The following is a 26819-nucleotide window of genomic DNA, read 5'->3' as shown; positions in this document are numbered from 1 at the left end:
TTACAGAGCAAATAATCCACAGAGTGTCATTTTCATTTTGCAAACAGGGTCACAACAGCAGTCAAATAGAAGCCTAAACACCCAGAGAGTTAACATACAGATTCGATAACGTATCACAAGGGATTGAGCATGCTGGTGGGTTTTTAAGTCAGATCCACATTGAACCCTGTGACCTACTGGAGGTTATAAGTGGAACCCGGGGAAAGCAGCTTTTCCATACAAAACAACAACAACACAACGACAACAAAGAAAACCAGACTCTGCTGGATGTCTGTAATACTCATTTGCAGTAAGGCTTTCAAGATACAGGAATTTTTATAGCATTTGTATTTTAAGGATTTAGGGCAAATACATTTTTTTTTCTACTTGATAAAAGAAAATTAGTACTTAAAAGGTTCAAAATATATTGATTGAGTTATTTTTTTTACATAAATAAATTATATTGATTTTTAGGATTTAACAGCTGAAAAAACCCTTTCTGCTTCCACTGGAGGCAAAACTGAACAAAATGTTAGTTAAATAGAGAGAGCAGCATTTCTAAGAAATCTGTGGTCAGCATTATAGACCATCTATGCTACAAGGATGTCATTGAATAGGATTTGTTCAATTATTGGATTCTTCTGTGATTGGTTATAGAATTTCTGGTTTATATCTGATTCATAAAACTGGGACTCCACTTTTTGAAGATACATCTGATTGACTTTTTTCAGTCATGATTTAACAGACTTCTTTGAGATGCTCATTTTAACATTTACATAATTTATAATCCCAAATGTATAAAAGACAATGATAAAAGCATCATAAATAAATAATGCAAAATGAAATAGTTATGTCAAACTTTTGGACCTTCTGATAAATTAGCAAAACTGTAACAGAAAAAGTAAAAAATACAGTAAATGTGACAACGAAAAGTGAAACTGGTACTAGTAACACTTGCAACATTTCCAAGGGTCCTGCGCAGCCCTGCGCCCCCAGAGTACTGAACCATGAGCTTACTTCAAGTCTTAGGGTGTGAACTACCTGTGAAGAGTGAGACCATTAGAAGGGACATTAACACGAAGGTGAAAGGACATGGGGAAGTGCTGCTTAGGCAGGTTCTTTCTCAGTTCCTAAACAAGGAGAAGCTGAGGAAGAAGAGAAAATAATGTTGACTTGCAACATAGTTTCGATTAACTGATAATTTGGGATTTGGGTCCAACTGTAAGATATAAACAGAATGGAGAAATTAATGGAGAAGTAACTTTTCACAGCTGTATTATAAAGGATGGCACATATCTGACAGCCTCAGACATTCCTGGTCAAAGGACCTACTAGCAAGTGTCAAAGTGTTGGGCAACTGTCTTCTTGCAGGCTCCAGAAAGAGCCTTATTGGTGAAGGAAAGCCTGAAGTGAAAATCCATTCGGTCTTGGTGCTCTTTAAACACAGAGAGGCAAATTAATGGCTAGAGAAATCTGTAAGCAAACCAGGTCGGAGCAGAGCGCCAGCTGTGTGTGTGTGAAGCAGTATGTGGCTCCACGGAGCGCAGGTCCTGGCCCCACCCCCGTCACCAGCAATAACTCATGGTGGGTAAAGCTTTCTTGCAGCGAGAGGCATCTTTTCACTGGGGAGAGGGACGTATAGAAAATAATGCCTAGTTAGTCAGTATTTCTTCTTGCTGCAGGTGTCTGAAAAACCATGAAGGGGGAAATTATATTACTACCAGTAAGGTTTTTGTTTTTTATAAAGAAATGAATATATGTATTTTCAACCATTAGTTATATGCTTCTGTCTATACTACTCACTTAGGAATCATGATAAAATAGGGAATTATTTTAACTCAAAATATGCACCAGCACTTCCTTTTCTGTGCTTTTTGGTTCCCTGTGACATTCCTCCTGTGCAACCCAGCTCATAGAAAAAGAGCTCCTCTTTGTCTCTGTTCTTCAGCCCTTCAATGGTAAATCCCTAGACAGCTTTCTTTTGCCATTTTTCCTCCTCGAGTGAGTGGGAAACTTGGAAGAGAAGGGGGTGGGCGCGTCACCAAGTACTGTATTAGCTACGATTGCTGGAATGAACGGGATGAACAGAATGTGAATTCTGTGCCTCCTGGACTAGGTAGACAACACTTATCTAATGAAGTGGTGAGACCCTGCAACTATTAACATCTGTTACCATAGTTCTCAGACAGGAAATCAGGTAGGTCATCTTACTTATGGAAACACAGGTTCTTATGGAGGTGAAGTGAGGGAAGTAACAAACCTTTATGGGATAAGAAACTTACAAGTCACAATAATTTCTTAAATGAAAAAAGTTCTAATTGGTGTCGTTGTTGGAGTCTTTGAGTGCCCCCTCCCCAGCCTGTGCCACATGTTCTCTCTCTGCAGGCAAAAGGGCACTGGGTTCGGCACAGTTCTCATCACTGCTGGGCTCCCTTTCGCAGCTGGGAGCAGGCTCTGGGTGGGAGTTGGGGTTGTCCCCCTTTGTCTTCTTCTTCTTCCTCTTTTGGCTCTCCAGGCCTACTATTTCCGAGTGTCTGGCCTGCTGCATGGCTGGCAGAGCCATGCCCATACCAGGGGAGAGGAACATGGATGGGTAAATGAGTCCAGGAGATACTCCGGGGATGAGAAATGGGTTAAAAGCCACAGGACTACTAGTAGTTATTGCAGGTTCAGACTGATCAGAAAATGGACCTGGACCAGGCTTGTCCTCAGCTAAAGTGTCTGTTTTCACATCATGGCTACTCGGTTTGTCTCCCGCAGTCTTTTCAGTCACTGCCGTACCACTTTTTGTTGTGCTTGACAGAGACGCCGGAGCAGTGGAAGTGCAGGTGGTTGCCATGGGTGGACTGAGGAGTCCCCCAACACCAAACATCTGGGGCACAGCAGCCATGCCCGGCAGCATCATGGGCAGCATGCTCAGGGTACTTTTGACCTCTTCACCCGCTGGCATTGTGGCAAAGCCAGCTGGAAACCCCACCAGCCCGGTGAGGGGGATGCCTGCCATATTTCTCATGTTTTGAAGTCCTACCAGGTCCATCCCAGCAATCAGTCCATTCATGAACAGCGGCCCCATTCCAGAGGGAGAGTCTGCCACAATGGAAGGAGCCTTCAGGAGCTCGCTCCGAGGCCGCCTCCCCCTCCTGCGGGGGCCCGTATCTCGAAGCACAGGCTCACCCAGGGTGTGATTGAACTTGTTTTCTGGAAGAAACCCCTGGAAAAACAAAGAAACACAAAATGCTGAGGCGACAGGATGGCAGGTGGTCAGCTGAGGGTGACGACCAGGGCTCTGCACTGGCCTGGCCTGTCTCCAGCTGCACGAAGGGTTCCCAGGAAAAGGAGCACCTCCCGCCTACTTGTGCAGCTCTCCGGCCTGACTGTACCTGACAGGCTTCTCCCTCAGCAGCTGACAGCATTTTGTGGCATGGGCACAACTAGGGCACCTGTCACTGCCCAGTGGTAATTCCAACATGCTGACTGGCAAAAGTGGTATCCAGCCTGTGAGAAGCTGGTAGAAGAGGGTGGGGAGCTGGAGAAAGCACTAAAAGTGCCCTGGTTCTCGGTGAGACTATTGTGGCTGAGACCCCTTCACCAGATCCCAACGCTTGCCTTCCTCTTGACACAGGTTTTTACTGAAGCAACAAAGAATATGTAAGACAGGGTTTTGAAGGCAGACAGACCCGAATTTAAATCCTGACGGCAACCTCCTAGCTGTGGGACTCAAGACATGTCAGTTAGCCTCTGAGTTTAAGTAAAAAAGGACAATGGCAGCTATCTTTAGAGTCTCTGAAAGTGACGTGTTTAATACATTACCTGATCCATAGGAAGCAGTGCTTGCTAATGGCACATTATTTATTGTGTGTATGCCCCACCCCTCTCTGAATACAATGGGATGTGTACATGTTTGCTGAAGAAATGAAGGACTTCTTGAACATTGTTGGGGAAACTGCCACCAAAATAAGTCATGTTCTCCCTAAGGGAGACCATCTATTTTTTCTCTATTTGGAGGTTCGCTCTTCAATTTTCTTCATTAGCAGAGAGCTCTGCAGTAAAGCACTTCTGCTCCATGTGGACCACACTGTGACAGGACCAGGGCCCTCAACACGGGTGATCTGGCACCTGCACTGGACATTCCCATAACCCATCAGGACGGCTGAGCTGCACAGAATCACAGGGGAGGGCAGACCGCTTCAGCAGCATCAGCAAGCCGGAGGCAGCACGTGGAGAGGGAGGTGCAGGCTGCAGCCCCACACCCTTCTTCTTGAGAGTGGAGCTCAGGAGCTCTGCAGGGCAGAGAGGATGCAGCCAGGAACCTGGTCCCTAGAGCGTAAACAAACCACTGCAATTACAATGGATCTTTCTCTGAATTTATAATCCCTAGAGAGAGAGAGAATTTCTTCCCCACAGATAGGGAGCGATTTCTTTCAGGACTTAGTGCCGCAGGCCCGGCGCCCCTGGAGAAGTGCATGCCTTTCTCTCTTCTGATTGCCCTCCACACCTCACTGCTATCAGCTACTTTATCAAGTAGTACATGCCCATGGTATGAGAAAAGGTGAACTGTACTTGTGCAGTTGAGCAGTCTCAGAGTTTCCTCACACAGAGGAGGTGTACAGTGTGAGGACAAAGCCCTCCCCTGCTGGCACCCTCCCTGACTGCCTGGGCATCTTCTTCTTACGGTTCCTGCTACAAAGTCAGTGCTGTTTTACCCCCTTCCCTTTGATTACAGCAATGGTGAAGCAAAATGTTCACAGTGGCCTCAATGGATCTTGTCACACTGGATTCCACTGAGGTCAATGATCACCATCAAGGCCGGAATGTGGAGCCTACGGAGCAGCAAGAAGCGGGAGAGCTCAACAGTGAGGGGTGAGGCCTCTGGGCTGCTGAGGCGACTCCTCGGGCTGCACCTGCGGCCTTTTCAGGATTCTCCTTTGGAATACCTTCCCTTCCACTAGAGTCTGCAGAGTCGGGGGTGGTGATGGGACAAGCAGCAGCTGAGGCTCCATCAGCCCACAGCCTCCTTGTCTGTGGGAAATCAGAGGCAGAGATCTGGCTGTACCTCTCAATGGGGCACACTCTTGGGGCGAAAAAGGAGGTGCGGGTCTCACCAAGAGACACCAGAATGACTGAAAAAACCCCACAGAACATAGAGAAAGAAGCCAGGGAAGCTGACGATATCTCCGGGCTGAGACTTGCCACCAGGCCTGAGGGCTATTAAGAAATCTATTTACAATCTGCCTAAGGGCACCTACTTTTAACTTTAATTCGGCAGCCCTGGCATTTCCCATTTTTTTCACTGCCTCTCTTCTCCATAAACTATGAAAGAAGCAAATCCTTGGAAGACCCACCAGATTTTTATTTAAGGGGCAGCTGTAACCTTAGTTGGTGGCACTGGTTTCAGGTTCTCATGGGCTGTAAGAACACGTGTGTGTGGGGCCCCAAATGAGCAGCAGCTGGACTGTGTTGGCTCCCACGTGGAGCCCTGTGGAGTCAGTACTATCATCATGCCTGCTTTACAGAGAATTTACAGATTCATAGGTATGTGAAAACGTGCATATCTGAATGTTTCTGAGTCCCCAGAAATATTTTTTGAACTCCTACACCTGTCCTTCAGTTTCCCAAGAATATATATATATATAAAACCCCAGTTCATCATAGACAAAAAAGCTTTATGATGGCAACTTTAAGAAAATTCTTCTCAAAAAGCCTTGGTTTGCATCACAGGGCTGGAAGAAATCCCTGAAACTGTTATATTTAGTCCCCTTCGTTTTCACAAGTGGGGTGGGGTGGGGTGGGCAGGGTACAGTTGGTCAGGGACATAGCAGGTGAGAACACAGGCCCAGCCCAGGCCTCTTTCCACAGCACACCACACCCTCTCTTCTTCCCAGCATGACCTGCCACTTGCAATTTGCTAGGCTGGCAACTGCCCCTCTGGCTCTAGGGAGGATCACTGGGGAAGCAATTCCTGGCTGGTTCCTATTTCTAAAGAGAGACAGTAGGACTTGATGGATCGGGGCCAGGCTAAAAGGATAATTTCTCACCAGTCTGTCTTGAGCTCATCAATGCAAATCGCCTCATTCTGGGCCAGCCACTCTGTCTACACAGCAGTCTCAGGCCCTTGCTGGCATGGCACCACAGCCCAGGGTGCTTCAGCCAGGGTAACCACAACTTGACCATATACCTTTCTGAGCCCTCTTCCTGCAGCCTACCCACAACCGAGAGGCAGAGAAAGATGCTGGGGAGTATCTTTCTTTTACATCCACAAATGTGCCCTCAAAACTCTCCAGCGAGAGGGGGCATATTCCATCTCAGAAGTCTTTCTGTTAGGAAGAAAACAAGCCCAGCACTAGATGAATGGTGCCTCCTTCTTATTTTCAAGGAATCTGCTATAAATCAGGTCTTCTTTAACATGCTTTGAGACCCTCCTCAGGGTATCTAGCACCAGGCTATGCCCCAAAGGACCTTTGGCCACCTTGGCCCTGGCCCAGTAAGTGCAAATAGCAATCTCAGGATATGGGATGTCAAAAGCATCCTTTCCCTGCCCTTGCTGAGAACCATGGGTGTAGAAAGAATGGTGGGTCCTTTCAGAAATGAGAACTTGCTTAGAAGGCACAAGCTGATCTTTCTTCCCCTCTAGATGTGGAGAATAGCAGCAGAAAGGCCCCGAGGATAAAGAGAATGCTCTTCATTTGCAGCAAAACAAGAGTGCTGGCAAATGAAGTCAGCTTTAACCACGTCCTGTGGAGGAGTCACCCCAGCCACCAGCTGCTGCCCACCCCAGTCAGGTGCCCCTCCCAGCAGCGCGGCGACCACACACAGTGGCCAGGCGGGCTTTGGCAGCTCTCCCTCCCGGTAATTATACCCTGGGAGCAAACCTGCTTCCCCTTCCAGGAAAGGCCTGCGGAGGGGGCAAAGAGAACAAGGAAAAGGAGCTTCCTTATGTTCAAGCACACTGGAGGCAAATCTGCTTTCTATCTAATTTGCACAGGCATCCAGCCCAAGAACATCCTCATCAATGCATGGTAGCATTATTCCAACTCTAAAACTTAACTCTGGGTGGAGTTAAAAGAAGGTGGTGACCGGAGCTTCCTTTCTCCTCCGAAGGTTAGTACATTCATCCAACAAATACGTGTTGGGTGAAAAGAGACCTAACAATGAAAAGCGATGTCTGGCTCTTCATTTAAAAATCCTAAAACCAAACCAGAACACAACAGAAACCAGCTCTAAAGACATTTTTAGCATAACTGGTGGAATCTGAATATAGACTAGATAACAGGTATTATTAATATGCACATGTAATAATAGCAATAATTATGCAGGAAAACATTCTTTATGAGATGCATGCTAAAGTATTTAGGGGTGATATATCATGTCTGCAACTTACTGTCAAATGGCCCAGCAAAACCCCAAAACTATACACATATAGGTAAAACCAATATATACATATGTAACTTACATATATAAACTATATTAAGTATATGTGTGTGTATACATATATTTAATGAGTAACCACTAGGTACTGGGCATTAAAAATTGAATCCCACAACCTTCCATGTAGCCTGTGCTATAATTCTGTGGACACCACCCATCCAAACCACAGCGCATATGGCAGAAGGGCCTTCGAATGAAGGGAGGAGGAATTCCTTGTGAGATTTAAATTTATTTCTAAAAACAGGGGTAGGGTTTCTGCTATAAATGTGTGTCCCTTCAGATTCCTATGTTGAAATCCTGTGCCCCAAGGTGACGGTAATAGGACGCAGGGGGTTTAGGGTGGTGATTAGGTCACAGGGGCTGAGCCTTCATGAATGGAATTAGTGACCTTATGAGAGCTGGCTGTCCCTTCCTCCACGAGAGGGCAGCTGTAACCACGTCCTGTGGAGGAGTCACCCCAGCCACCAGCTGGTATTTCTAAAGAGAGACAGTAGGACTTGATGGATGAGAAGTGATGGTGAGAAGACATCTGTCTGGATGATGTGGTATGGGGCCTCACCAGACACCCAATCTGCCAGTGCCTTGACCTGTCAGTACCTTGACTTTGGACATTTGGGTCTCCAGAACTGTGAGGAATAAATTTCTGTTGCTCATAAGCCCCCCAGTATTCTGTTATGGTAGCCTGAATGGACTAAGTATCTATGGCAAAGAAAAAGAGTGCAGTGCACCCTAGAAGGCCCTGTTCCAAGAGGAGCTGCAGGAGACACACGGGTGCCCCTGTTGGGAAGGCTGAGCTGCCTGAGGTCTTGTTCTTGTCTTACTGCAGGAAAAGGGCCTCCGAGGCAGGGAGTGTGTTTATTTAACAAAGGAGGCTAACACATCTCTGGGAAGAGGCTGGCTTGCAAGAACAGCTTAGAGATGGGTTTTCTGGCAAAGGGTCAGCATCTGTAGGGAGGGATGAACATTAGTTTCCAAGGAACATGAGGGAAACTGTTAGACATGGAGAAAGAAACAAGCAAGCCAAGGGGGAACTACGTGGCTCTTCCTGACACATCTCTAAAGCAAGAGCTCAGAGACTACAACAAAGCAAGAATTGGAGGTCTTCCCTTGATGGCGTATCTGAGACACTGTGCGCCGAGACAAAAGGAGAAGGTGGGAGGCAGTGTGAAGGGGCGAGGAAAGACAGAGGGGACACAAACAAAGGTGAACCAACTCATACTGCTGCAGGTGAAAGAAAGTGGGGGGGAGAATCCTAAGAAAAGGGTGGAAGGGACATTTTCTGAGACTAAAGCAAGAGGGGAAAAAAAGAGCAGCTTCTGCAACGTGACAAACTGTCTAGGGTCCAAGTCCCCCCTCAAAGGGGCTGTGGTAGCAGATGGAGATGAGCAATGGCCACTGGTGGGGCTACTAGACCAGCAGTAATCCAGGTGACAAACTCTGGAACAAGTTCCCTGAGAACATTAAATGCCAACCTCTTTCTGCACCAGGAGGAAATGACTAGGGTGGGCGGTCTTTTGGAGCTATAAAAAGAAATCACATTCAATCAATCCCACCGAGAAGGGAATTCCTACTCCAGGAAAGAGGTAGCTGGCAGAGTACTTAAGAGAAGGCATTCAGGAAAGCTTCAGTTTATGGAACAACCTGGGAAAGGCAAAAGTCCCCACGAGGATCTTCAGAAGCTCTCTATTCGGGCAGAAAGTGCTTTTAGGAGGTTAAAAGCACATTTATGTATAATTTGCCCAAGCTCAACACATTTTCAACTTGAAATGTTGTTACCGCCCCCTAGAGGTTATGACTTTTGTAGTCCAAATTTGTACTAATCTGTAAACTATAATTAACTCGGATTCGTTACACTAGAAGTATTCTGCAGAAGTCTTTGAAGTCCCTTCCAGTCTCATGATGCTATAATAGGAAAAGGGTAGTGCTTAGAGTCAGCTGTTTTTCATTGCCAGTGAGGCCGGACTAGGAAGAAATGTCTTAAACGGTAGCCATAAAAACCTAAATTAGGAAATGAAAACTTCCAATAATGAATTTTGTTCACTAACAAAGGTTAAAATTTCTTTCCTCTTGCAACTCTACACACAGGAGAAACAAAACACAAACCCAAGCTTTGGCAATGGTTTAACAAATAATTCTGGAGGTAAGGGTTGAAAACAAATGACCACTGGGAGTCACAGAGTGCTCAAAAATGCCACAGCACCATTTCTTGCTGCTAATCAACTTCCTGTGCTGGCTTCTAGTCCTCTTGAAAGATGTCTCCCAGCGAACCCCTTCCCAGCTGGGGCTTTCTCTCAAGTGTATAAGGTATGGCTCAACCAGGATGCTCCTCCTGGCCCCACACTCATGTGGCCTTCTTCCTTACCCTCAGTCCTGGCTCCTTGGGGACGGCAGGAACCCTCTCTTCCCCACTCAGAGAGCTGACATCTAATTTTCCAGGTTCTTTACAGCGTGGCCTCCTCTGCTTTGGTTTGTCTGAAAAATTCTAGGATGAAAACGGAGACCAACATTACAAAACACGCTATCCCAGATTGTTCTGATGAGGCTGATGCTTTTCAACTGGTTTTGCTATTATTCTCTTCAATGGCTGTCTGCACAGGAGCTGGCCAGGTTAAACTAAAGGAAATAGCTACCTGGCCTCACCTAGGCTTTCTCTCCTGAAGCACCAGTGTTCCTACAGTAAGCTGGAAAACAGGCTGTGTGGGCCCCCGGCGCTCCAGATTAGAACACATGAGCCAATTCACCAGGCTGCCAGGGCCCTGTTAATCCCTGGCCTTTTCCTCTTGATCGTTTCCTTGGATTCTCTCATCACTGCTACTTGCCTGGCTGGTTTCGCCTGTCTCTGGAGGGTGCGCATCTGTGAATGTGTTCTCCTCTTCTTGTGTGCTCTCTACATAGGTATCTTAATAGTTAGGTGCATCCAGGACAAAGACGGTGGTGGGGTAGGTGAACAAGTGAGAAGAGAAAAACCAAAAAAGACATCGTGCTCAAGAGTCCTCTCCCAAAAATGTCTAGTCTGAGGGACTTAGGACAAAGGCAGTAAGGCGATTTGAAGGGAATGTCCCAAAGCAGAGTAACCATAAAACTAAGGACAGTCCCCCCACCACCACAAATGGTAATGTATTAACTTGAAAAGAATACAAAGGAACATTTTCATAGGTGGCCAAGTTTATGCAACCTGAAGATTTCTCTCTGAGCTTATGATACTGTGTGGCAATGTTTGTGGGGACAGGGGACAAGTTCTGTCCTCTTAGGATTTTGCATGTCTACTTTTTGGCATAGTATTTTGAGATGGGCTATCATTTCTATTACTGGAGAATTTAATCAAAATTTAAACTTAAAAACAAAAGTCCTTTAACATGATGTTGTCAGCTGACAGATTTCTCCCAAATAGCTCCCAACTTTCTGGTTTCCCTCAGCATGCTTTCATCAAAAATAGCAACAAGTCAGCAGGAAGTAAACAGTGATCTTAGGCAGCACCAACAAACACTTACTGCCCCAAAACCAGGAACTTCTAAAGAGTAGTCAGCCTGCTGCCTCAGCCAGTCAAGCAGACTCTTGCTGGGAATGGCTTTCTCGGCTTGGCTGCTGGCTGCCGTGGCTGGCTCGGGAGCCGAGGTGGCAGGCCCTGGCCCCTCAGGGTGTGTGGTGCTCAAGGTGGCCTGCCCTGGGTCTTCATGGACTTCCTGGATGAAGGAAAAACGAGTATGTATAATCACGACAGAATGAAAATTAGTTTCTAAAAAAAGAAAACACGTAAGGGGTTATTTGGATCACGCCATCTATTTCCACCCTGATATTACTCAGCTGGGGTGCCTGAATTAGAACCCTACACATACCACTGACCCACACACACATAAGCTCTTGCAAGTGATTTGGTGTTCCGTTCACCTGAGCGCTCCTCTCCCGCTCTTGTCCACTTGGTACACTTTAACTCCATCCTGACTGCCGGATTTAGTTTTCCTCCTCTGTCACCACTGCCCACTGTCCCAGGCAGCACTCGCTGCTCCAGCTCCTGTCCCCACAGCACTCTGTCCCTAGCTCTCTCATGTAAAGAAGACGCCATACCACAATTGACTCACCCTCTACAGTGTGAATGCCTGTCTTACCTCTGTTTTACTAAAGCCTATAATGGGGTCTGTAACAATGTCAATGCTAAATAAGTGTTTGCATTAATAAATTAAAAAAATACTCTGAGGACAAGAGGGAAAATTTTTATTGGTCATTCCACTGGAATTCTATGATCATTATAGAGAAATACGGTGTTGCACATCTAAAAAAGGTAACGAACTTCTTAAAAGCTTGCAGGATTGAGCAGGGAAAGGACGCGTCACTTCAGCTTCCCAAATTACTTCGGAAGTCTAAGAGGAAGACATAATCCAAGCAATATGGCTTAGCAGTAAAGTTCTCAGCCCCTAGAGGATAAGGTCCTTGGTTTGGTTTTCTGCTTTGTCACTTACTAGCTGGATAATCTGGGGGAAATTATTTAATGCTTTAAAGCCTTATTTTCCTCACCTATAAAATGGGAATAACAAGCCCATCTTCAGAGTGGTTGTGAGGAACAAAGAAGATAATCATGTAAAGCCTTGAACATGGTAAGTAGTAGGCACTCAATAAGTACTAGCTATTACTATTCCTTTTAAAATAAGAAAACATAAAATGGATTCTCAAAATCCAGTAAATGGGAAAACCCAAAATACAACATTAAGCATCAAATAAAGCATGAAAGGGATCTCTCTTGGCCAGGTATACGGTTTCTGACTTTTTCTGTTGTTTGCAAATGATTTCCTTTGAGTTTGGAACAAACTGTCTTAGCATGATCTCCGTGAATCTTCAACCCTCCGTGGTAGATGCTGTTGCCCCACTTTATAGAGGAGCAAAGTGAGGCTCAGTTGTAGCCCAATGTCACCCAGTACGTCAAGCAGAAGAGCCAGGATCACATTCAGGTAGCCCTGACTCCTGTTCTTTCTCCCATACCCCAGTCTCGGAGAGCCTCACTACCCCGGAGAAAAGCCGCTGCACACTCAACCCTGCCATCTTGCTCTGCCGTGCCGTCAACAGTGGCTCTTCTGAAACCCTGGAGGAGCAGGGTTGTTCCTATTTGAAATGGCAAGACCTCCTGGCTCATTTCTCCAGGCTGTAAGCAGATTAAGTGCCATTAATGAGTTAGTAACTATCTAGTTCTACAAAGGATGGAGGGCATCTTATAATGAGAGAAAATAAAGCGGGACAACTGAAATAGAGATAAAAGATCCACAAATTATTTTGTGTCTGAGGAAGAAGGATTTGTTTCTCAGTGTAGAAACATGAATGTTTTTAATCTAATGACCTCAATACCCACCAAGATTCCCGCCTGAAGTGTTTGCTCCTTCAAAAAGATGAGGTCCATCCCTCCTTCAACATGTTTCCGCCTCCCTCTCCGCCTCCTCGTGGCCGCATCATCTCTTCTGAGGTTTCCATTGACAATCTGTCCGGTCACAGGATGGATCAGGCCAGCTTGCAGAATCCCAGACAAGTCCATGCCAAGGGCTCCCTGAAGTGAACTGATAGCCCCAATCTTAGGGGTGCTGGTGCTCACTGGGAAAGGGGATGTGGCTCCTGGGGACCCCTCTGATGAGCAGGAGAGGTCCATAGCTGACTCCCCATGCCAGCCATTGAGGATGATAGGGGTGTGCCCGTGGGTGGCAGAGAACTGCTCCAGGCCCCGAGCCTTTGCATCCCTCTCCACCTCAAACTCATAGGGACGCCTGTGCTTTTGTTCATCCTTTGTGAATACTGGAGCTAAGAAGCTCTCCTGTGAACACACAAACAGTAAGAGAGGTCTGAATGCCACACAAGTGGCTGAACGCCAGCTCTTTCTCCAGGCCTGATTTCCCTAGGCCTCATATTATTTCCAATCATCTTTTTAGGAGTTCTTCTAACTCGGGCCTCCTCAAATCCGAACAGCTTGTTAAAATGCAGATTCTACTTCAGTGGGTCTGAGGTAGAGCCTGAGAGTCTGCTTTTTTAACAGGTTTCCAGGTGCTGCTAAAGTTGCTAGTCCATGAACTACATTTGGTGTTGCAAGATGATAACTCAGGAATGCTCAACTTCAGCCGTGCATCAGAATCATCTGGGAAGTTTAAAACAACCCAGTACCCAGGACACACTCTGGACTGATTAAATCAGAATCATTAGCTTGTCAAGGTCCCCAGCTGATTGCAATGTGCAGTTGAGCATGAGAACCAGCATGTTAATAATGTATCTCAAAACTCGTCACCCCCACCAAAATGCTCACTCCTGCCTTGATTTCCCTAATTTCTATCAACTTCCACTGTTAGCTCAGTTCTCTAAGGGTCAACCACACTGTTCCATTCATGCTTCCCTTTCCTTATATATTTGTTAGTCATGGAGTCATCTTCGTCAGTTCCCCTCGTCTTTGTATCCACTCTGAATCAACTGGGGTCTCGAACCTCTCTTTACCAGTTTCCTGCTTGGCCCTCCTAGTCAAGCTGTATACCACTCTAGGTGAGGTGCAAACCCCTGCTTTCATCATGCCTTCTCCTGCTCCAATACTTTTACTAGCTCTCCACTACATACAGGATAAAGTCTAAATTCCCCAATCAACACTAATGGCTTGGCAAAACAAACCCCTATCCACTAAGTAAACACTTGCTGAATGAATGAACTCAACTGAGACGTGGAACATGCCCACCATTCTCTGTTTTGTGGTCACTCCATTCTTGCCGGCTCACCTTCTGAATCTGGGCCGCCAATGCTGCGCCGCTGCTGAAGCTGTGTTCTGCTGCTTCCGGCTCTGAGAGGCTGGTTCGAGAACCAGCACCGCTGGTTAACACCGGGGCGGGCAGTGTGCCTGAGGGCTCATACTGCTGGCTGGAGGGCCACTTCCCCTTTAACACCACATGGCAGATATTATCTAGGCGGTTAATTATCACGCGGTCCTAGAAAAAAGGATAAAGCTCTGATGAATAAGGATCGAGTTACCTAAACTCACAAAATCCTTTGAGATCAAGATCAAGCTTTTCACCAGAAGGAGTCGATAAGAAAAGAGCACACTCAAACATACTCACTTTATAAGCCTTAAAATAAAAATCATAGTTTAGACAATACAAATGAAAGCCATGGCACTATTTATAGTATATATATATATAAATATATAGTATATATATATATAAATATGAGGACAATCTGACACTTTCATCTTACAGTTGAATTAGTTAAGTGCATGTATCTTTAATGTTCAAATGCTACATAACTAATACCTTTTAAAGGTATTAAACATTTCTGAGTTTGTTGTTCAGAACTATTTCTAAAAGGTTTAAAAACAATTCAAAGCTGAGAATGGTTTTGGGGCGGGGTGGGAAATGCAAGCTCTGGGGTACCTTTGGCCAATCAGAGAAGGAATAGAGAGTTTTCTCCTGTAGCAGCTGAGCAATAGTGGGAGCTCGAGCCTCCTGTAGCTCATCCCCAATGTCTCCTGCGATGCCCGATGTTGAGCTCTTGCTCTCCTCCTCAGAGTACTTCCCTGGATAATCTGGGAAGAGGTTAAAAAATTACTCAGGCACTTAATTGTAGTAGTGAGATAATACTGATCTGAGAGATTAGGATATCCTGATCTTTTCCTTTTTCTTTTTAAATTAGCTTATTCTGTGCTAATTTATTTTAAATAGAATATTAATTATGTTATCTTCTATTTCTAGGAGAACCGTATCAGTTAAGCCAGAAAAGCAAATCCTGCTCTGGGGCTCCCAAGGCAAGTCCTCTAGTGAGCATTTGCATCCACATCCCAACACAAGAAAAGACAAGAGAAAGGAAATTTTTCTTGTGTATCCAAGAGTGAAAGGGGATGACTAATCACAAAGAGGCTTCTCACTCAGTGTAGTGGTCAAGGGAAAGCTGAATATTCTAATACTTTGAGATCTTTGAAGGGACATCTATGAAATGGAACAGCAAGAGGGTGATTAATATGAGAAAGGATGAAAGTCATGAAGCTTACAACAAATGTCAGACAGACCTGATTCATGTAAAAGATGCCAAGAAAATCAGAACATTTCAATTACTTCACTCACGGAAAGAAATGGACATGCAACTTATTCTTTCAAGCTTCAGTAATGGTGAAAGTTTATCATCAACGTGAATAGATCTTCAAAGATCCACTTACAGGAAATGAACAGACAATGGCAAAGCACTTAAGGCCGGAAAAGTTGTTGACCTCTTTCTTGGTTCAATGACAAGGAGCATCCATGCTTTGAAATGTGGATATTTCATTTTTGAATGTGCAACAAGTCTCCTAGGGAATTGCAGCGACCTGACCATGAAAATCAGGGCCTTGCTAGGCCTGGTGGACTCAGGATAGTCAGACAGATATGGCCCAGGCCCTCAAGGTTCTTACGGCCCTATGAGGGAAGACAGCCAGGAAAGCAGCGACAATAAAAGAGCAATTAAAATTACAAGCTGTGGTAAGTGCTATAAAGGGAAAGAAACCAAGTGTCATGATAGGGAACAACAGGGAAGAACCTACTCAAGTAGGTTGTTAGAGAGTCTCTCGGAGGAGGGAAGTCCCATGAAGATGAGGCGGCAATGGGGAAGGGTATTGTGGACATGCTAGGAACTAAGTGAAGGCCAGGTGAAAAGTACAAAGATGAGGCTAGAGGGGTGGAAATCATCTAGAACATGCTGAGTCCTGTAGGCCAGGATAGAGAATTTGGATTTTATTCTAGATTCAATGGGGGACCACCACTGAAAGGTTTTAAGCAGAGGAGTTGAATTTAAGTTTTTTTTTAAAAAGTGAAATCACGTGAGAGGGAAAACCTGGAAAAAGCCAGGAGACCCGGGCCCTGACAGGTGTACCAGTTAATTACTGCTCCTTCAGGACTGTAGATTTCTAGTCTCGAAAGCAGGGCTAACTCTCTCTGCCTTACCTGTCCCACACCTCGTATGTGTGGAGGATCCCTTCCAAGGTCTGCAGAAGCACTTTTAAAACCATCGGTGAAAGGGACTCCCACCCACATGTGCACATGATGCTCACCAAAGCTTAGTAAGGTCACTGCTTCCTCTACTCTGACTTAGCAAGGCTGACGCTGCCATCAAAGGATACTAGTTCAGGAACATAATTTCTTCTCTAAACCGTACCTTGTACTCACTTGACTGCCTGGGTTTCCAAGGACGGATAATTTGATTTTTACCCACAACAGGGTTCAAAAAGCAACGTGGGTTTTATAATTCAACACATGGCAGCAAAGCTTCGTGGCCTGCCGTGAGGAGGATCAGGCATAGTTGCAGACTGGTTCCTTCTGGCTTGGCGGAGGTTACAATTCTATCAAGCTACTTTCAATTTGGCATCTCGGTTTTTATCTCAGCTAGTGTGTAAATTTTAATTTGGGTTCAGAACTCTTCCCAAGAGTTCTGAATAAAACCAAGGAGTTTAAAAAGAAAAAGCTAGATAACTTGAGGCTGGGTGCAGTGGTTCACGTCTATAATCGCAGCACTTTGGGAGGCTGAGGCAAGTGGATTGCTTGAAGCCAGAAGTTCAAAACCAGCCTGGACAACATGGTGAAACCCTATCTGTATTAAAAATACAAAAATTAGTCGGACGTGGTGGCACACACCTGTAATCCCAGCTTGGGATGTTGAACCCAGGAGTCAGAGGTTGTAGTGAGCTGAGATCGTGCCACTGCACTCCAGCCTAGGTGACAGAGCAAGACTCTGTCTCAAAAAAAAAAAAAAAAAAAAAAAAAAAAGCTAGATAACTTGAGGGACTTAGCTTAGCTCCTTTCTTTCCCTCTTTAACATAAAATCAGTGCCCCAGAAAGGGATGATGTGTCTGTCTACATCCCTCAGCATCACAGTGGACCAGGCATGAAGGGAGTTGTTTCTGGTTTTTTGTTCACCCTAATAGGCCTTCTTGGATCTGAAAAAAATTAAAACTACAGCTAACAATCATTTGTTGCTGTTGTTCCCCACGATCCCTAATCACTGTATGTCTATTCTTGCAAAGCCCATAGAATCTCAGGGTCACCTAGATTCTTAACATTTTGAAATTCCTTCTAGCTTGAACCCTTATCTAAGATCTCCCTATTTAAAAGGATCAAATCTATTTTCTTTATTGCTGTAAACTTTTTATTTCTTTTGAGTTACTGAAAGGAATCTAAACCAAATGCACTGACCTTAAGTCACACAGTTTTGACAACGACATGAATAAATGGCTTTTTTGCCCACCTTAACAAGGATCAAATTTATTTGTATTTTTGTTCAGTTCCTGAAAAATTAACTGCCCCCATATTAAACTGCAAGTTCCTAACATCCCAAGGCTGTTCCACTTTAGCTAGTTTGAAGCACCTTATCTAGGGGAAGAACAAACTATTTCCCCATAACACCATACATAGCATCTATTGAATGAAGACACACAAGCCCCTGCCCAAATTATATGGGTGAGGCAGCCAAAGTGCTATGATTGTCTATGATCTTCAATTTTCTACAACATGACCACAGTTACTAAGCTATTTGAATTTTCAGTCCAAGGCCTATGACCTTTGGTGAGGGCAGGCAGGTCTGTTTCAGAAGCTGTAAAAATATGAAGCACTCTCTCCCCCAAAACCCAACCCCCCGTCATGAGTGAACTAGTTTATCCAAAATACGACAAGATCCTACATACTGTACCTTGACTATGGCAGTTTCCATCTCTATCATACTCATCTTTATTCTCAAAATCCATGTCTTCTGATTTGAGTTCACTTCCTTCGAGAGGATATGTGGGGAAAACTTTTTGCCCCTCTGCACTTTCTTTCCAAGGTTCTTTTAAAAGCTCATGCTTCACTTTAAACGGCTCTGATGGAACAGCAGTGGGTTCACCCTCCATGGCGATAGTATTGGTTTTGCTTTTGAACAGATCTGGGATATAAGCCTTGGGTTTCTCGATTTCAAATTCATCATTCTCAAGGCCATGCATCCACCTCTCCATGTGTTTGCAGTGGCATTGACAGGCTGCTGGAGGCGGGAAAACCCTCTGTAGTCCAGGAGTCTGGTTTGCGACCTCTAAGCTTCCTTTCTTGGTTTCATCTGCATGGAAGCCTTGGTTCTTTTCCCTTGAGATGTCAATAGTGGGCTCTGTGAGATGCAATACCTCTGGCCTTTCCTCCATGCCTACTGCCATGGCTAAGTTTTCCTCCTCGTTTTCTTCCTCTTCCTCTTCATCACTGTGGTTCTGACTCAAAATCAATTTACTTTCTAAGCTTTTGTTTTCCAATAAATCAATTAATTGCTGATCTGATGACAGGTTTCTTTTGGAGTCACAGACACTAAGACTGCACATATCTACAAACCCACTTTCATTTCCTGGATTCAAGGAAGGGGAAGATAAACACTTGGCTTCCAGCTGGCTGATGCTTTCGGGTCTCTGTCCTGCCTCACTGAAGCAGAGCTCCTCTTCCTTTGAAATAGACATCAACAAATGTTTTCCATTTTTGATGTTTGCTTGAGCTACTCCTCCTGCTTCTAAGCTACCCATAAAAGTGGGGCCGGAAGCTATTTCTGCCTCATGGCCACCAGGCTGGCAGTTCCCATCTTTGCTTATTGAGATGGTAATAACATCTTTTCTACATTCTGTATTGGTACTTGGGCTCTCCCGAAAAGAGCCTGGTTCTTGGCTGAGCACCTTCTTACCATACATCATGCTCTCTAAGGACTCAGGCAGCAGGCTTTCATCATGGTTGATGGAAATGACATCCTGAACTTTAGAAATAAAGTTTTCACAAGTCACATCAGGCAGGCTGAGATGATCATCTCTGCTTTCTACTTTCACTAGATTCTCAGGTTCATTTTCAAGGGACTCTGAAGTCCTACTCATTTGAGTATATGTAAGAGATTCATACAATTTGGAGTTGGTCTGGTAAAGACAACAGAGATTTCCTGGTGCCTGGGTGTCAGATCTTTTATGCTGGGCATAGTTTCTATAGGCATCCAGGAAGGACAGCTGGGGGTCGTTCATGATGTAACAGTCAGTGCGGTTCAGCCCATGTTTGGCAGTGCCGATGAGCAGGTCTCGATCATGCTTCCCACACTCCCACCAGACTGGGAGGTAGAGGCTGGGCCTGCACAGCTGGAGGCGTTCATGCAGCTGAGGGCACTTAAGCACTTGCTCTCGAACTTTGCGTAACAGTTCAATGCGGTACAGAGTTCTTGCAGCACGTTCCTCAGTGATGGGTTCAACGTAGATGGTGGTATCTGGGGGACCTGGAGAGAAAGGAAAATAAAGGCTATCACTTAAGGTGGTAGCCTCAGACACTTCCGCCCACCTGAGCCCCTGCATCTTTGGCCGTGGAGTTCAGCTCTCTGGCTCCTCAGCACGGCAGTTTTAGGTGTGTGGGCCCTTGCTAAAACAGGAAACCGAAAAAGAATGGAAGGACAGACCCAAGGGGTGTGAAAGAAGAGCATAAAAACTCCAGTTCTGAAAATAGTATTAGTTTTCTTTAAATAAGTATGTACTAGGCCAGGCATAGTATAGTAGTAGTTCACGCCTATAATCCCAGCACTTTGAGAGGCAGAGGCTAAGAGGATAGCTTGAGGCCAGGAGTTCAAGACCAGCCCGGGCAACAAAGTGAGACCCCCTGCCAAGTCTACAAAAAATAGAGAAAATTATCTGGGCATGGTACCATGTGCCCACAGTCTGGCTGTTTGGAAGGCTGAGGCAAGAGGATCTGGGAGCTCAGGAGTTTGAGGCTATAGTGAGCTGTGATCATGCCACTGTACTCTACACTAGGTACTTTATACATGTTACTTAGTTCTCATGAAAATCCCACCATACCATCATCATGCCTGTCCTGTTTCAAGGATAAGGAAATTGGCTCAGATAAACCACCTTGTTCCAGGTGACAGAACCAGGATTTAAATCCAGGTTTTGTCAGTGTGACTCCAAGGTCCACATCTTTCCAATATATTCAGCTCCCTGGCTTGGATGACACCACTTTAGCCCTGCCACATAGGAGGCAAAGGCTGGGACGTCTTGTGCGTGCTGCCATCAGCCCTGAACCCACACTGAGTAGGTTCAATGTTTGCTTTAGCTTTCCTAAAATATTGTCCCATGGTCCAGAGGAACTCCATCTACAAATACGAGGCTAAAGGGAGGCGTTGCAAGTGTCAACCAGGAAGACATTTTTCAAAAGGGTTCTCTATTGGATCAGGGGATATTTAAATGACAGCCACTTACTTTCTATAGTTACAAGTCGACATGTAAGGAAATACTTAAAGTTATTAAGATTTAATCTAAGGAAGGTGTGAAGTTCAGAGTAGGATAAATCTGAACATGACTTAAAAAAAAACCCTTATACTTTGCAAAAAGCGGTTAATAGTATCTCAATATTTGTGATGTTTTAAGCTGAATTTCAACTTTCACTGAAGTTACATCATTTTGGGAGAGAGATTTTATTTTATGAGGTGGACCCAATTAGAAGTTTATGAATTTCTAAAAGCCCACTCATCTTTACCTAAATTCCTCATGTAGACTCTAGTTTTAATAGGTATACGTAAAGTAATTCTGCAATTTGAAAATCAGAATGTTCTTTCCTTGTATCATCTGACAATATACTGATAGTTTTCTCACCGCCATCTTTCCATGTGGGTAGACGACAGACATTCCGGCACATGGCCACAAAACTATAAAAATACTGTTCCAGGCTCTCATCCGACTTCTTGTCCAAACGGGAAATGATGCGGAACTGTGTCCAGTCAAAAGTTTTCTTTTCTTGATCGTAAACAACACCAAAGGAAGACACTGTTCTATAGAAGTCTGCTTGTTCTCTCCTAGTCCACCTTGAGATTTAATCAGAAAGGAAGAGTGAGCTGTTTCTTCTTTTTTAAAGCCAATAACTGCTTATTGAGAGCCTACTGTGAAAGCCCATAAAGTCAATAAAGGAGGCAGAGCTGGTTTGTCTCTTTTGTTATTTTTATTTAAGTTAAACTGGGCTGAGAGGCTTATAATGAAAACAGCCTATTATCCTACTCCCAAAAAGGTAATCACTTCCAAATCTTTCAGCTCTTTCTTCTGGTATTTACCTCCCTATTTCTAAACCAGGTATACACTTGCTACCTCTTGATTCATCAATTTTAGGAATCACCTAGTTAACTTCTGCCTGTAGAAGATGAATATTTTAAAATACTATATATACTTAAATATCTAGCCTTGTTTTTTTTTTTTTAACCTGTATGGCAATATAGAAGCAGAGAATCCTGGAGGGATCTTCCAGACCATTAAATTCAACCTCCTCATCTTACTGGTGTCCCGAAGGGAAGTGACTACTTCAGTGACACAACCCCTGCCTCCTCACCTCATACTGCTTTTCTTTGTGGTTTTATGTAGGTAGCTTGTCCATGACAATTATTTTCTCTGGGACACCAAAGTCCTCTAGTCTTTATATCCTATATGAGCAAGTCAATGACTTAAGGGAGGTGGATAATTATATACCACCACAGCCTTTACGTGGGGCTCCTGGGCAGGGTGCTCTCCAATCCAGAGGGAGTCTAGCTAGGCATGGGGGTAACAGGGTGAGGGGTCAGAGAAAGAGTGAGAAGCAGAGTCTTCTCTTTAGAGATGTGTAAGAAGGAAGAAATATATTCCCTGAAGTATCAAATTTCCTAAGTCAGGAGTACAGAGAAGAAACTGAATTTGTTATGCAGTCTTCGTTTAATTCATGGGATGTTTCATCAGAAGGATAGCGAAATATGACTCAAGGAATTGCAGCTTCGTTGATACCTTCTGGTGACACCATTCCTAGCCTATGCTGGCCTTCTGTAAGCCTTTTAGAGCTTAATTCTCAGATGGGCAAGTAACTGCTGGTAATTTATTCCTTCCTTCTGGGCTTGCATTTTATGGTATTTATTGCCCTGAAAGGCTTGATAAGGATTTAGCTATAAGACAGCTTCAATGTTCCCTTTGTTACTAAAAGAATTAGGGGATCTGAAAGGGTCTGACACATTCCACTGTGGTGTTTCTAAACCACATCCCCAGACACTGGGGTTTAATTTAGGTAAGAGTGTCAAGTTAGAAAATCACAAAAATCTGGAAACTGTAAAGACAGGGTAGGGTGTTCCTAGACCTCATCAGACTCCCGTCACCATGACACCATCACAACTGAAGGCTGAAGGTAATGAATTCTGGAGGCAACCTAACTTCACAAGACAACAGAAATACACTCGCCCTCCAAGCTACCAGCTTTACCTCTTGAAAACGTTACCCAGTGGGTGGCTGAGCATGCCCCTTTGGCCACTGGCTTTTACCTCTTTTGGGCTTCCTTGTTGATGAGGTCCATTTCTGAGGTTCTCCTGAACATCTCTTCCTGAACCCAGTATCCTTGGCTACCTGGTCCCAGAATTTCAGGCCGGCACAGTTCCTTGCGGTTGCAGCGCTGGTAAACAGTGACCAGACGTCTGAGACGAGCTGTGAGGGCGGATGAAACTGGCCAGGGCGATTTGTCTGGGTCGGAGCCATCCTGGGCTTCAAACATCAGTGAGGATATTAGTATTTACAAACAGAACTAAAACAGGAATGACTGTCTTTTGGTTTTGTTTAAATAAAAACAAAGCTGACTCAATAACTTACTCAAAGTAGTTACTGTTTTAATAATTGGCCCAGGAGCTAGGCATGGCTGGAAGGGCTGCAATTTTGCCTTAGATACAGCTTATGTTGTGGTCAATTCTGTTATCTCTCAAACACAGAAGTACCTTTTGTGGTGGCAGAAGTCATCTGAGGACTTTGCTCTAAAGCACAGGAATGAGCAGACCCTTTGTTGCCTGGGCTTTCCAATTACCAAAGCTCCTGTCATGACTGAATTCAGAAAATTCAAAAACCAAACCAAACTAAACCAACCCCTCCAATCTTTCTTTAAAAAAAGAAAATCAATGTCATCACAATTCCTTTTTACCTCTCAGACCCTATTCTAACTTAAGATACTAACATTTACTTCACTTTCAAATTTTAATGCCAGGTAGAGGAAGCTAGAGCCATGTTAAAGCTCCACGTGGGACTCCAGGGGATTTTGATGAAGGTCAACTTATTTTGCTTTTTAGAAGAGCCTCCTTAAAAAACTACATGTTAATTATATATAAACTCCATGATAACTAACAAACTAGGACCTTACTTTCCTATGCCTTCAGAAGGACATAGTCTCACCTGCCCGGCTGTCATCCTTCTTTTCGCCGAAAATGCCATCCCCTCCATCACTGGAACTCTCCTAGGGATAAACAAACCCATCCCATCAGCAAAACTGCAGCTTAGAAGAAACCAGCTCAGAGAGTCTTGATACGGAAAAAGTAAGCATCACGCATAAGAGACGTCCCCTGCCCACGAACAACTCAGACCAAGGTAGGACCTGATAGAGCTTGCTTCTGTACAATCTTAAAAGAGCCAGAAAGCAGTTTATTTAAAATAAGTTTTTTCTTTTTTTTTCTTTTCCTGGAACCATGTGGGATGCTTCTGCCTGTAAGAAAATCAGCCTGAGCAATGATGAACTGGCACACTCTCTGGCAATTACATTTTACAAGTACTATTTTAGTTGTGAATTTAAATATTTGCCTTACCATCATCACTTGCAATTTAATACTGTCATTTCTTTTCATAAAGGTTGTGCCTGCATTTCTGTTCTTTTGCTGTGAAAAAGTGTCATGTTCGTGTTCATTATGCCTAACTTACTTCACAGCAACAGACACTATTTTCATAAAACACTACTGCTCCAGACATGAAACCTGATGGCGCAAAACCCCAGGAATTTAAAATTAAAATCATGACTTGAGCTCTAAGTGAATCTGGAGTAATATCATAAGCACTGAGCTTGCCCAAGTCGGTGTATGTGTCAAACTGCTTTAATGGATTCCTTCACAAACCCTTCTTGGTCTCAGGAATGGAACTTTAAAAACTCCTTATATATATAATTCAGGTGGGAATTTGAGGGGTAAGAGAAGTGACTGTGCTATTTTTCAACTGGACTCTAATTTCAACACTAAAACTTACTATATTTTGACTAGTATCTTTTGACCTGAATGACAGTACAGAACCACCTCAGGATTCAAGACTTTCCTATTTTAGAGCACAGGGTCAGAGAGAAGGGTCAGCAAACTGAGGCCTGCAGACTTTCTATGTGGCCCTCAAGCTAAGAATGGTTCTTACATTTTTAAAGAGTGAAAAAAAGGGAAGAATATGCAACAGAAGCCACATATGGCCTTCTAGCCCAAGGTATTTACTCTCTGGTCCTTTACTTGCTACTTTCTGGAATACACAACACAGGAGACCAGTAACCTAGCATGGTAGGAATGCAGACACCCACGACTGCCAACAGTGAAAATTCAAAATGCTCTCTTTGGGCCCCTGATACCACGCAAAGAACAGGAGCCTATTTTCTGAATGAATTTCTCTCTTACGCAGAACAGTGATAATAGCTAATATTACCGAGAACTATGTGTTAAGCATTGCACAAAACCTTTAACATGGCTCATCTCATTTAGTTATCAGCACTGTCTCATGAGATAGAAACCATTACTGTACTCATTTTACTAATGCAGAAAACAAGTCCTAGAGAAGTTCAGTAACTTGCCCAAGGTCACACATTTGGAAAGTGGCAGAGCTGGGATTCAAATACGGGTAATCTGATTTGAGAGCCAACACCTTCAACTGTCAAGCTGTCTAAAAAAGGACAAGAGAGTCTTAGATGAAAATTTGTTTTGGAGAGTGAAAACGTATTTATAACAGAAGTGGGGAACACTAGCTAATCTCCTTTGCCTAGGCCAGAATTGTCTCCCGTTATCTAACGTTAATGAAGAGTGAAAACCCAGGGCTGATCTACTGTACCATTTTGACGTGGCAGTTAAATATACCATCTTATCTTATACTACTCTTTAGGCAGTTAAAAAACAACCTACTATGCCTTATATAATTTCCTGCCAGAGAGAACCTTTTACATATCTCCATGGTATCTGTGAAGATCCTTTGAATGCTGAAATGTATAAATGTAGTACTTCCAGCTGAGAAATGTTCTACAGTCTGTACAACACGGGTGGCAGGCCCCAGAGCTGCCATGTTCCTTCTTGCCATGTAGTGGTGGATGACATGGGCATCATCATACCCCAAGTCCATGAGAGCAGGCTCCCAGCTTGGTGTGAGGCAGGCACACAGCAAATGCTAGCTTCCCTTCCAGTCCACCTAGCAGTTTCTGTTGGTAGTTAGTAAACATGAACAGTTTTAGGCAAAACTCTTAAGTAAGGAAAGCTTTTAGTATTCATAGTGTTTCTCTGTTCCTGTATTCTCTTGAAGGTACTTCCTCTGTCTAGAAATGACAGAATGAAGAAGACCTACTTTGTTAGTAGCTCAAGTGAAAAAGATGTCAGACTTTTAGTTAATAACCAGTTTTATCTGAGTGTGTGAGATGCTGTAGCAGTGACAGAACTGAGCATGCAGAGGCCCTGCATCTGAACTATGTAGTCTAATATTTGCTACCTCAATTTCTGCTTACATGAATCAACTTGAAAGAAATGTTCTGCCGGGCGCGGTGGCTCAAGCCTGTAATTCCAGCACTTTGGGAGGCCGAGACGGGCGGATCACGAGGTCAGGAGATCGAGACCATCCTGGCTAACATGGTGAAACCCCGTCTCTACTAAAAAATACAAAAAACTAGCCGGGCGAGGTGGCAGGCGCCTGTAGTCCCAGCCACTTGGGAGGCTGAGGCAGGAGAATGGCGTAAACCCAGGAGGCGGAGCTTGCAGTGAGCTGAGATCCGGCCACTGCACTCCAGCCTGGGCGGCAGAGCGAGACTCCGTCTCAAAAAAAAAAAAAAAAAAAGAAATGTTCATCTTCGAAGAGGTATGAATCAATCATCTCAGAGTGAAGGGCCCCAGAGTGCTGATAAGAATGTCAACAACAAAGCACACTGATTGGTTACAACGTGCAATTTCTCCATCTTGAGGACACATGTGGTTTGGAGTCCCATGATCCACGGCTCTCTGGCCTCGGGCAAGTTGTTTTGAGCTCTCTCAAGCTCATTTCTTCTTTTGCAAAATGGAGAATGGCATAATCTTCAGGTGGAAAGCAGATATACCTCAAATGCCATTAACACAATATTCGAGGAATTTATTATGGAAAGATTGCAGAATATAGAAAAAGAAGAGGGCAGAGGAGATACCGTTCTTGTGTCCCCTGGCTGTATGACTTTTTTGCAGCTGATTAAAACTTAGCTCCCTTTTGCTGTGCAGAAGAAACTACCATCAGAGTGAACAGGCAACCTACAGAATGGGAGAAAATTTTTGCAATTTACTCATCTGACAAAGGGCTAATATCCAGAATCTACAAAGAACTCAAACAAATATACAAGAAAAAAACAACCCCATCAAAAAGTGGGCAAAGGATATGAACAGACATTTCTCAAAAGAAGACATTCATA

The 26819-nt window shown here is 44.2% G+C and overlaps 1 protein-coding gene across 1 annotated transcript; it reads right to left on the bottom strand.

Moving 5' to 3' along the window:
• CHD6 (chromodomain helicase DNA binding protein 6) lies at positions 1-26598 on the bottom strand (the record flags this gene model as incomplete). Its single annotated transcript, XM_017861154.1, has 11 exons — positions 1-3190; positions 9767-9886; positions 10896-11087; positions 12743-13195; positions 14136-14342; positions 14784-14935; positions 18061-19632; positions 20999-21207; positions 22672-22888; positions 23564-23624; positions 26562-26598. Coding segments are annotated over 11 exons (4117 nt in total), but the record flags the coding sequence as incomplete, so codon positions are not given.
• Positions 26599-26819: the final 221 nt, after the last annotated feature.

The sequence above is a fragment of the Rhinopithecus bieti genome, unplaced genomic scaffold, assembly GCF_001698545.2.
Source record: "Rhinopithecus bieti isolate Rb0 unplaced genomic scaffold, ASM169854v2 scaffold_60442, whole genome shotgun sequence".
Classification (NCBI taxonomy): Eukaryota; Metazoa; Chordata; class Mammalia; order Primates; family Cercopithecidae; genus Rhinopithecus; species Rhinopithecus bieti.
This window is presented reverse-complemented; position numbering and strand designations above follow the sequence as displayed.